Source organism: Miscanthus floridulus, chromosome 2 (genome assembly GCF_019320115.1).
Source record: "Miscanthus floridulus cultivar M001 chromosome 2, ASM1932011v1, whole genome shotgun sequence".
In the NCBI taxonomy this organism is placed as follows: Eukaryota; Viridiplantae; Streptophyta; class Magnoliopsida; order Poales; family Poaceae; genus Miscanthus; species Miscanthus floridulus.
The window spans coordinates 156,969,120-156,980,272 of record NC_089581.1 but is presented as its reverse complement, the minus strand read 5'-3'; the positions used below and the strand labels follow the sequence as shown (position 1 = coordinate 156,980,272).

The 11,153-nt window shown below is 41.9% G+C and overlaps 2 protein-coding genes across 2 annotated transcripts; one reads left to right on the top strand and one right to left on the bottom strand.

Moving 5' to 3' along the window:
* Positions 1-363: 363 nt before the first annotated feature.
* On the top strand, positions 364-7,274 carry LOC136534418 (V-type proton ATPase subunit a3-like). The gene is made up of 18 exons (XM_066526860.1): positions 364-722; positions 1,168-1,212; positions 1,516-1,638; positions 1,716-1,823; positions 2,451-2,558; positions 2,668-2,841; positions 3,235-3,372; positions 3,833-3,940; positions 4,078-4,185; positions 4,281-4,429; positions 4,792-4,945; positions 5,153-5,313; positions 5,409-5,615; positions 5,764-5,947; positions 6,029-6,112; positions 6,210-6,412; positions 6,596-6,655; positions 6,729-7,274. Exons 1-18 carry the CDS (start codon positions 573-575, stop codon positions 6,931-6,933), a joined length of 2,469 nt encoding a protein of 822 aa, XP_066382957.1. The 5' UTR covers positions 364-572; the 3' UTR covers positions 6,934-7,274.
* Positions 7,275-7,357: 83 nt separating this feature from the next.
* Positions 7,358-11,079, bottom strand: LOC136534424 (calcium-dependent lipid-binding protein-like). The gene is made up of 11 exons (XM_066526865.1): positions 10,815-11,079; positions 10,333-10,434; positions 9,948-9,998; positions 9,683-9,803; positions 9,484-9,602; positions 9,040-9,138; positions 8,746-8,826; positions 8,556-8,641; positions 8,223-8,448; positions 7,972-8,139; positions 7,358-7,876 (listed from the first exon to the last, which is right to left on the bottom strand). The coding sequence occupies exons 1-11, from the start codon at positions 10,917-10,919 to the stop codon at positions 7,493-7,495; spliced, it is 1,542 nt and encodes a 513-aa protein (XP_066382962.1). The 5' UTR covers positions 10,920-11,079; the 3' UTR covers positions 7,358-7,492.
* Between the last annotated feature and the right edge of the window lie 74 nt (positions 11,080-11,153).

Here is an 11,153-nt window from a genome sequence, read left to right as displayed (position 1 = left end):
GAGCCTAATTAGTCTATGATTGAACACTAATTGCCAAATAAAAACGAAAGTGCTCCAGTAGCCCAATTCCCAAATTCACCAAACTAAACACGCGCTAATTTGTATACTTTTCAGGGGCTGCCGGACTAACCGAACGCAACCCCAAGGAGAACTCTTTTCTCATCCACAGGCCACGGCTACGTACCTGGCCCGGGTAGCCTAATCACAATCTTCCCCGCGAAATCCACACTCTTCTTCATCGCCGCAGGCAAACAAAATCCCAAATCGCAATTCACAAGCACCCAGATCCGAACTCTGTCACCTGGGCCCCACGGGTCAGAGTCCCAATCGGTGCTCGGCCCCGCCACGTCTCCGCATAATACCCACATGGTCCACCGCCCGGGGCTGTCTCTACCTCCCCCCTCGCTCACCTCCTCACGACGCGAGGAACCGATCAGGCCACCGCCGGACCCGCCGGAGATCCTCTCCGCCCGCGCGATTCCGATCAGAAACACCTCGTCGGATCTCCTGGGATCTGACGGAGGAGCAGCGCGTCGGCTGCTGACCCGGCGGGGCACGCGCGCACGCTAGCCATGGCGCGTTGTGGCGGAGGCGGCTGCTGCCCGTCAATGGATCTGATGCGGTCAGAGGCGATGCAGCTGGTGCAGGTCATCATACCCGCTGAGTCCGCGCACCTCACCGTCTCCTACCTCGGCGACCTCGGCCTCCTCCAGTTCAAAGACGTAAGGCCGCCTGCCCCTGCTTTTCCCTTCGATTAGGCAGTTCCAGGCTTAAGGTAGTTTTAGGTTTCTCGTGGGGGGCGGGCGATCCCACTTGCTCCGAAGCTGGATCCCCTTTCGATTTCGATCTAAGATAGTGGCTAGGTGATAAGTAGTACTTTGTGATCGGGGCTTCCTGGGAGTTAGAGAGGGTTTCCTGTCGGCATTACAAAATTGGGGAACATTGGTGTGATTGGTTGTAGTCGGAGCCCAGAATTAGCATATGAATGTTTGTTGTTGGGAATTATCTCGCATATGTAGAATTTCCCATAGTCAATGAAAGTTACAGTTCCCACGTTGGTATGCTATTGTGCTTCATTAGCTGATCGTGATGGTGTGCTTTTGATGTCTGCTCTAGGTACATACCTGTTGGTTTTACTGTTAATCTGATTACTGTTTTTCACCACAGCTTAATGCAGAGAAGAGCCCATTTCAACGAACATATGCTGCCCAGGTACATACTCCAGTTACCTTGGCATCAATTTTGTCTTAATTTTGCCTTAACATTAACTTGAAATCGTCATCAATATGCAGTCCCTTCTCATTGCTGACTCTCTTTCGCTATTAATGAAATTAACCCCTTTCCTTATGATAAATTAGGGCGTAACCTTGACAAGCTATATAAACTTGGCATTTTTCTAAACCATAGTTGACCTCACTTTTTATTTATTCACTATATAAAGTGCAATTAGGATTATTTACACATGTGTCTAATATGGTTTTCCATGTTATGTTTGTTGTTCTACTCTACTTACAGATCAAAAGGTGTAGCGAAATGGCTCGTAATTTGAGGTTTTTTAAGGAGCAGATGTCAAAAGCTGACATAACAACCTCTCCTGCACAACTAAATGAAACTCATCTGGATTTTGATGACTTGGAGGTATGTTAGTCAATGGGATGCTCCCTGACCATGCACAATAAATCTTGAGTTGATGTTTTAACACTGCCTAATAACAGATAAAGCTTGGAGAACTGGAAGCTGAGCTAACTGAAGTTAATGCAAACAATGAAAAGTTACAGAGGACCTACAGTGAGCTATTAGAGTACCATACTGTTCTCCAAAAGGTATAACTTTCTGAAAGTATTCTGTTGGATCGAATATACCTTTGATGCATATTTTGGCATCATGATATGTGTATCAAATAGAGGAGTAGGTCGGGCCCATTATATATTTTGTTTCTTTTTGTTGCTAATTTCATTCCCTGTGAATCACTCTGCACAAATATGTGCCATTTCCTTTGGTTTGAATTGCGTTAGTTCTAGCTACTACGAATTGGTTCTTCACCCTGTTCTTTTGCTTTATTTTATATGTTTCTATGTAATCATTTGCTGCTAGTCCTCATTGAGTATTGCCAGCTACATCTGTTGCCTCAGTTACCTCCATAGTGATATGGCAATTCAATGGAGGAAACACTCCTTTGTGCTCTAATATCTAAGCTCCAATTATTTTCCCATGTTGACAATCAATATTGTTCACCTAGCAACACATTGGATGCATAAATTTATTAATGAGCAGGATATTGTTTTGTCATTTGATTGTATATACATGTTTTGATGTCACCCTATTAATGAACTAATTTAGAGAGCCAGTTTCCCTTCTCACCCTGTTCTCATTCTACAACTTCAGTATAGTGGCCAAGGTACCCGTGCAATGTCTGGCACCAAGCTTCTAATTAATTGTTTTTTTTTCAGGCAGCTGAATTTTTCTATTCAGCTCAAAGAACTGCTGCAGCACAACAAAGGGAAATGGAGGCAAACCAATCTGGTCAAACTTCACTGGAGAGCCCTCTGTTGGAACAGGTAAAATGATTGTTTTGATAATAAAGCAGCACCACCCTCCTTCTCATCTTATCTTTTTTATCATATTCCTTTTTAATAAGATATTGACACATTGGTTGTATTCTTTTAGGAGATGTCAACTGATCCATCAAAACAAGTGAAGCTTGGCTCATTGAGTGGCCTTGTTCCAAAGGAAAAGGCAATGGCTTTTGAAAGGATCTTATTCCGTGCCACAAGGGGTAATATTTTCCTTAGGCAAGAGCCTGTTGATGAGCCCGTCACTGATCCAGTTTCTGGGGAGAAGGTTGGCACATATTTTCTAGCATTTTTTATTTTTTTAAATTATTTTGGAATTTTTTCGTTCCTGACCCTTTCAAAATATCTACATTGATAATGGTTCTTATTTATATGCACAGTTAGCAAGAAAATTCTGAATGATATCAATATAACTATTCTTTGTACCAAACGTAATGGCAGGCAACTCAGTACAAATACTTGGACAATTCTGATTGCAGTAACACTGATACTTATGACTTTATGACTATTTTGGTATTTAAGTGATTAATTCATGAGTGATGATTGCTACACTTGATAATATTTCTCATTTATCAGCACCCTAATTGTTCTGTTCTAACTTTAAGCTTGGTGTTTATTCTTTGCTTGGACTTATCTGCCAACCTTTTGTATGGTTATGCAGGTAACGAAGAATGCATTTGTTATATTCTACTCTGGAGAGAGGGCAAAAACCAAAATTCTGAAGATATGTGATGCCTTCAATGCGAACCGTTACCCGTTTCCAGAAGATGCTAGCAAACAACTTCATGCTGTTCAGGAGGTCAGCACTTGAGATACGATATTTGTTGATATTCCTTATTGAGTTCTTTGTGGTAGATGATAACTTCTGATGTTGTGTTACGTGGTTTAGATTCTTGTGAACTAGAAATTCAAGTTAGCAAATTCGGCATGTGAAGAACAATGTCCTTTTGGATATGTGCCTTGCATGTGATATGAGTGTGCAATTAAATCCTGTTGTGATGCTACTGGAATGGTCACGTTGGATACTTAGTTCCACTCACAAATGACTCTGCCTTAGTCTTAAGATTGCATGTAAGCATTTTCAATACAAGGTGAACATTTTATTACCTAAGTGTTGTCAATTGCTCAAAAATAATTTGCTGGCTGTGCTTGCATTTTTAAGAGTTTTGAATTAATGCTGAGGGGGGCACTAATAGGAGAGTCTTTTCCTGTATCAGTATTTAAACCTATGATATGATCTGAATTTTATGATCTTATAGGTATCTGGGAAGATCTCAGAGTTGAAGGCAACAATTGACATGGGTTTAGCTCATCGTGACAGTATACTAAAAAATATTGCCTTTGATTTTGAACAGTGGAACCATCTGGTAATCTTCACTTGTTATCTCCATGAATTTGATGAAATTTTACGTTTTAAAGTTACTTATATTGCTTTACTTTGCATTCTATTTATCTCATATCACAGTTTCATTATCATTACTAAATTTCAAAATCAATGCTACAGGCGAAGAAGGAAAAAGCAATTTATCACACCTTGAACATGCTGAGCGTTGATGTTACGAAGAAATGCCTAGTTGCTGAGGGCTGGAGTCCAGTTTTTGCAAGCGTTCAGGTAGTTAAAATGTGCATTCTCTATGTTTTCCTGGCTGCCTTCTTGATTCCCCTTTTGACATTCGAATGGGAATGGTTTACAATGGATCTCTGCAGATTCAAGATGCTCTCCAGCGTGCTACTGTTGATAGCAAATCCCAAGTTGGCTCAATATTTCAAGTTCTCAACACAAAAGAATCTCCTCCAACATATTTCCAGACAAATAAATTTACTACAGCGTTCCAGGAAATTGTTGATGCGTATGGGTATGTTTTCTAACTACCCTTGCAGTTTACCTCACATGGGACAAGTGGCATAAATGATAGTGAATATTTTTTGCGTAACTAATGCTAACGAACTGTTGTGTCAAAAGTATATTTTTCTTAACAATTTTTTATTTGGATATGCGTAGCGATTGTTGATCAAGGTTAGAATTCACAGTTATTTGCTTAATGTTTCTGTCAAAATCAATCCTTTATGTTTTAGAAACACAAATTACTTCCTTAGACAAAGGCTAACATGGACTGCTTATTTTTTTAATTATAAATAAGTGGAATTCATGTCATTTGAGGTTTGGCTCAATACTGTAAGGTGGATAAGTGCTAATGCTGTGTTCCATGTGGTACAGTGTGGCCAAATATCAAGAAGCAAATCCTGGAGTATTCACCATTGTGACTTTCCCTTTCTTATTTGCTGTCATGTTTGGTGATTGGGGCCATGGAATTTGCTTGTTACTTGCAACACTTTATCTGATAATCCGGGAGAAGAAACTAGCTTCACAGGTTTGTCCACTAGTCTTGATTGCATTTTGCTTCACTTATCTGTGTGTCTGTAGTACTAAAATTCTACGACCTGTTTTGGAGTTGAAACCTTTAGCTCTATTCCCCAAGAATTTTTTTTTTACTTAAGAATCTGGGATATGAGAGGACGTAGTTTTGTTAATAATTTCTTTGTTAAAGCTGCCGTTACATCTCTTTTTTTGGTCACAGAAACTTGGAGACATAATGGAGATGATGTTTGGTGGGCGTTATGTAATTTTGATGATGGCAATTTTTTCAATCTACACAGGATTAATATACAATGAATTTTTCTCTGTTCCATTTGGGCTTTTCGGTAAATCTGCCTATGAATGCCGTGATCCTTCTTGTAGGTAAGGAAAATGATATAAAGAAACCTATGTTTATTTATTTATTTATAAAATTGCACATTTATCTGGCTAATTAATTTCCCCACTTTTGGTCATAGTGATGCTACTACTGATGGACTAATTAAGGTAAGAGATGCATACCCTTTTGGTGTGGACCCTGTCTGGCATGGTAGCCGCAGCGAGCTGCCGTTTCTCAATTCACTGAAGATGAAGATGTCGATTCTTCTTGGAGTTGCACAAATGAACCTTGGGATTGTGATTAGTTACTTCAATGCAAAATTTTTCAGGAACAGCCTTAATGTGTGGTAAGTTTATTCACCTTTTATTTTATCAGACAATACGACATTCCATTTTGAGATGAGGATCTACAACAATTGTGAAGAAGCAGTTGATCTTTTAACAGCGTGTTACAATCAATAGATTATGATTTTTCCACGTACTCATTTGAAACAGGTACCAGTTCATTCCCCAGCTGATCTTCTTGAACAGCTTATTTGGTTACCTGTCCTTGCTCATTATTATTAAGTGGTGCACGGGGTCAAAAGCAGATCTATACCATGTTATGATCTACATGTTCCTTAGTCCCACAGATGAGCTTGGTGAGAACCAGTTGTTTAGTGGCCAGAAGACATTGCAGGTCTATATTCATTGTTGATAAGTTCTCTTCTGTGAGGCAGACTGGTCTATCATGCCTAACCATTCACCTTTTCCAATGCAGCTTGTTCTACTTCTGCTTGCTTTGGTGTCTGTACCTTGGATGTTGATTCCAAAACCTCTTCTATTGAAGAAGCAACATCAGCAAGTATGTTTACATAATAGTATTATTCTATCGGTGACTTGATGTTTTGTGGCTGCAGTTTACTTTTACACTGACTGTTTTTCTATTTCTTTTCAATCAGAGGCATCAAGGTCACCAGTACGCTATGCTTCAGGGCACTGATGAATCAGTGGGAGCAGAGTTGGGGGAACATCATGAGGACACACATGACCATGAGGAGTTTGAGTTCAGTGAAGTTTTTGTTCACCAAATGATTCACACGATCGAATTTGTTCTTGGTGCAGTCTCAAACACAGCTTCATACCTTCGTCTTTGGGCTCTGAGGTAATGCTAATTTAAGCAGTATATTTATTTAGTATTTACACAGCCTCACCTATGCACAGTCCCATACTTCCTAGGGCTTGTTTGGCTGCACCCTAATCCACATAGGTGCATTGGAGTGCAGCCAAACAAGTCATTTTTTTTACCTCACTGGCTACTAACGAGCTATGGATATTCTCCTTTCAGTCTTGCACACTCCGAGTTGTCCACTGTATTCTACGATAAAGTACTACTAATGGCATGGGGGTAAGCAAACAAGTCTCTCGAGCCATTAAAATAAACATTTTGGCACTTTCTGAAATGCAATTGTTTCTTGTAGGCTTAACAATGTTTTCGCCCTTATTCTCGGTGGTATCGTCTTCGTCTTTGCCACGGTTGGTGTCTTGCTTGTTATGGAGACCCTGAGTGCATTCCTTCACGCGCTGAGGCTTCACTGGGTGGAGTTCCAGAACAAGTTCTATGAAGGTGACGGTTACAAGTTCGCCCCATTCTCCTTCGCACTGATTCGTGAGGAGGAAGATTGAGCTCGTCCCAACATTTGTATTTATTGTAGCCGATGTAAAATCTATCTTTGGTGGCCTTTGTTCCCAGAACAAATCATTTTTTCATCTGTTGTCTCGGATGGATCATAAACCTCAGTCCCTTTGTTTAAGCATGGGACGAACAGCATCATTTTTCCTTCCTTAGCTATGCAGAGGATTCTTGGGGTAGTTGGCAATAAATATGGCGTGATATCACCCTTGTATGATGCTAATAAGTAGTTGCCGATTGGTGGTGTGTTGGATATAAATAAGCACTGTATTCAAGGCTAAACATTCCACTACGTTCATTGTCAATAAAGAGTGCTATTTACGCTGCTGGCGTTAGTCGTTTCCTGGTCTGTTAAGCATTGTCAGTGCTTCATCTTATCTCATTGATACCCTGAATCAGCTGTGTCTTATAACCAAAGCAAAAGCTAAACCAGAAGCACGTTATAAAAGTTGTGTTAAACACGTCTGACTGCATGTGACATCGAAGCAAAGCCTAAAGGAGCTGTGGACAATCTAATAATATAACAAACTAGCAGCTGCTAGGCTAGTTTCGTCACTCGTCAACGACGTCGGGGACGCTGCTGGCGCTGCGCCTAGCGCTGCTGAAGGGTCCCGTGACAGTCCGGCCGACGAACTTGCCGGCCTTATGGAGTCCACTGCCGAACGCGCCAATGCCGGAGCCCACGGCGCCGATGCCCGTGCCAACCATCCCAACGCCGGAGCCGGCCGCGCTGACGCCCGTGCCGGCAACGGTGCCGGCCGCCGCGACGCCCGTGCCGGCCACGTGGGTGACCGTGGACGCCATGCCGCTTGCCGCGTCCGCGGCGCCGCTGACGGCCCCCGTCTCGCCCTTCACCTTCCGCCGCTCCTCCACGGTCTGCTTCTCCAGCTCCAGGGCCTCCCGTGCCTCTGCGTTGGTGAACTGGTGGTACACCACCTGCAATATAGCTTGCAAAAGGAACGTCAGACAACCAGGGATTTGTTGCTGCCAACTGAACTGAACACGAAAAGGACGAGACTGATCGATCCTGCCTTGATGCTGAGCACGCCCCTGTCCTTCTTGTCCTTGACCTTGGTCGTGTCCAGCGACGACAGCAGCTGCAGGTTCACCTCCTGCACGGTCTCCATCTCCAGGTCGCTCAGGGGCAGCTTGGCGATGCCAAGCCTCTTGTCTTGCTTCATGTTGTCCTCATCGAACACCTGAAGGTCCAGAGAAAAATGAGTCCTTGCCTTAGGAGTACCTGGAAGGAAACAAGCAGTGAGGTTTATCAGTTCGTGTGCACCTCAAGAATTAGGAACTGCGTCTCCTTGTCTTCCGCGATCAGATGGAACGTTTCGTTCCAACGAGGGTTGAGGTTGTCGTCAATGACGCTGGTCTTCTCCTTGAACATCGGGCGTATGAACAAGACCACGTAGGGGTCGGATTTGCCGATGAGTTCCTTGTTCTTGAGGGATTCTGCGCGGACCACAGTGACCGTGAGCTTCCCGTGCGGCTTCAGCTCCAAATCGCTGCACAAGAGCGCACCATAACCTTTCTGTCATTCTAACAAGTTCTTCGAGTAGACAGATCAAACAACTTCATGCACATGATTCTAACAATATCAGATTATATTAACCTGACGTCAACGTCAACTCCACCCAGTGGAACAACGATTCTGTGTGGCCATTGGAGCATGTCAGTGATCAGTGACGCCACTGTATCCTACACAGACATAACGGGGAAATATGATTATTTTTTCCTTCTCAGATTTGTACATAGGAATGAAACAAAGGTGAAAACAAAAGAAAGGAAAGTTCATTTTATACGTCAATCATGTCTGAAAGCCCAGGCATTGCGGTCAGGCTTCCTCCCACGGCTTTCAGTATGTAGTCGATTCGCGGTTTTGGCTGCAATTGCAGGGAAACCACGTGTCTCATAATTCAGAAACAAATATATTACAAGAAATAAAGCATGTCTCCTTGACATTGAAACAAAAGAAAGACTGCTCTCATATGCAACATCTCTGACAACTAAGTGTTTTGAACTAGAATTCAAAAAAATCAAAGCGTAGACTAGATAACATAGGACTAGAGGAGTTTCAGTAGCTAAAAGAAGCACACCTCTGCCAGAAGAGCAACGACAACAGCAGATATGCATGGTATCTCGTCCGACAATTGGAAGACAACACGGATGATGGTGTACACCTGAAGGTTCTTAAACTGTATACGTATATACAAATAAACACAGGAATTGTTAAAATAATTAGCAAGATGAGAAAACAAAAATTGAAGTTTAAACATGAGTTCCTGTTTTTTTTAGACAAGTGCAAACATAAAATCTTATACTGCAGGCAAACAATTGTAACGGAGTCTAAAAGGATATAATTAAGAGGATCCATTTTTACTTGGTTTGCTTAAGCTGTAATTACCAACATCGTTCCACGTGGTAAATTATTTTATATACGTTTAGGTACTTTAACGACAAAAATTAACATTCGTTTATAAAAATGTGGGAAATTAAATCTAATATCCCTTTTGGTCACGGGCCTGTGGCGATCTGCAAACCTGAATGGGAAGCGAAGCAACAAGTGTTTCGACTGCAAGAATAATATTTGGATCCCCACCCCACCGGAAGTCCATGTCCATTGTAATCTGCCCTTTCTTAAAACTCTGAATCCGAATGCCTGAACACAAAATAGCATGTCACAGCGAGATCCTATGAGAGCATATAACTGTTAAATCGACAGCATTTTGTCTTAGCAACCTTCTATTTTCGGTGGAACAGTCCCAAGGGAGAGTCTGCTGAACTTCAGTGAGGATATCCCTGGTGGTCGATAATCATCCAGTATCGGTTCGACAGAATCCCTAATGACCATGGTTGCTGCCTATAATTAGATGCAACTATGAATCAGGATAGTTATTGGCAGCAAAATGGTAAGATCTGTATGTCTAAAATGGGAGTAACTTCATTCTAAATTGTTTGCCCCCATAATGAAGTTTTCTGACAAAAACCAAAGTGATCATCTTACCTCTTCCACAAAGGGCCAAAGCTTGCTCAATTGTTTGTTGAGCCATTTGACCTGAAATGAAAACAAAAAATATGTATCAAGGGAAGCATGCAAGCAACAAATCAAGGGGACATAGCTCTAGGAGAGACAACTGCATCAGATGGAACAGTTGATGTTTCATTTTCCAGGTTTTATGCATTGAGGAGTTCTGAGGTAAATATATGGACTGCAAAAGGTTTTCTCTCTGCGAAGCTCTGTCTAAGAGTTACAACAATAAAATTTAGATAACTTCTGGGTATTGAATATCGTGGGACAAGAAATAGTCAAATTTACAAAATAGCCAATACAGCAACAGCATTTTTACAGTTTCACGATTATAGCTACATCAAGTCAAGTAGCATTTCACCTGTTCATATTCTGGAAATGATATCCATTGGGGAACATTTTCTCCACATATTTTCTTCACGTCTTCACGGTTGAGAGATCCTAGTGCATTGACATCCGCAGCCTGTTTCAAAATGTGTCACTATGTTGAAAGTTATCCCAAACTAAGATGCACAAATTTAATTCCATAAACCCAGATGAAACAAAATTGCAGTGAAGCGGCGTCCACTTTCAAGATACATTTTACATGCTGGACACAAATCAACAACAGAGAACACACGAAAATGTAACACATAGGCTGTGTCAATTAAACCGTTTGCACCAAATTGAAGATATACACCGCACTTTTAACAATCAATCTGTATTTACTAACCAAAGGCTTATCTTCCACTGTCAAATCTATCAGAGAGAAAATCAAAGACCCGATAACTGGAGGCGGAGATATCAAGATCAAAACTTTTCAAGATTGCATAGATCAAATCGGAATGATGCAGCTGCACCTACCTTGTTGCTGCGTTTGGCGGCGCGGCGAGCCATGGCGCGCGCCCAGCCCGCGATCAGGGCGACGCCGACGATCATCCCCATTATGACTCCCGATATGAACCCCATTTCTTCTGTCCTCTTCTCAACGCGCCAAGAAAGAGAAGGAACCAGGGAGGAAGAAAACGATTTGAAGTCAAAATGTGGCAATTACATACGGAAATTCTTGGATCAAATCGCTGACGATTGTCTCTCCAAATTGTTTATTACTGCTAACGCTGCATTTGGGACCCATTTTTTCGCGTGCTATTAGTACAATAAGAGAGAGAGAGAGAGAGAGAGAGAGAGAGAGAGAGATGGGGA

Excerpts from the sequence above, each read along its gene's own strand:
- LOC136534418 (XM_066526860.1), top strand. The coding sequence starts at position 573 with ATGGCGCGTTGTGGCGGAGGCGGCTGCTGCCCGTCAATGGATCTGATG. Across the intron at positions 1,824-2,450 it reads ACCATACTGTTCTCCAAAAG|GCAGCTGAATTTTTCTATTC; the intron begins GTATAACTTTCT and ends TTTTTTTTTCAG. Across the intron at positions 5,616-5,763 it reads AGGAACAGCCTTAATGTGTG|GTACCAGTTCATTCCCCAGC; the intron begins GTAAGTTTATTC and ends CATTTGAAACAG.
- LOC136534424 (XM_066526865.1), bottom strand. The coding sequence starts at position 10,919 with ATGGGGTTCATATCGGGAGTCATAATGGGGATGATCGTCGGCGTCGCC. Across the intron at positions 9,999-10,332 it reads CATTTCCAGAATATGAACAG|GTCAAATGGCTCAACAAACA; the intron begins GTGAAATGCTAC and ends TTTTCATTTCAG. Across the intron at positions 8,140-8,222 it reads CGCAGTTCCTAATTCTTGAG|GTGTTCGATGAGGACAACAT; the intron begins GTGCACACGAAC and ends CTGGACCTTCAG.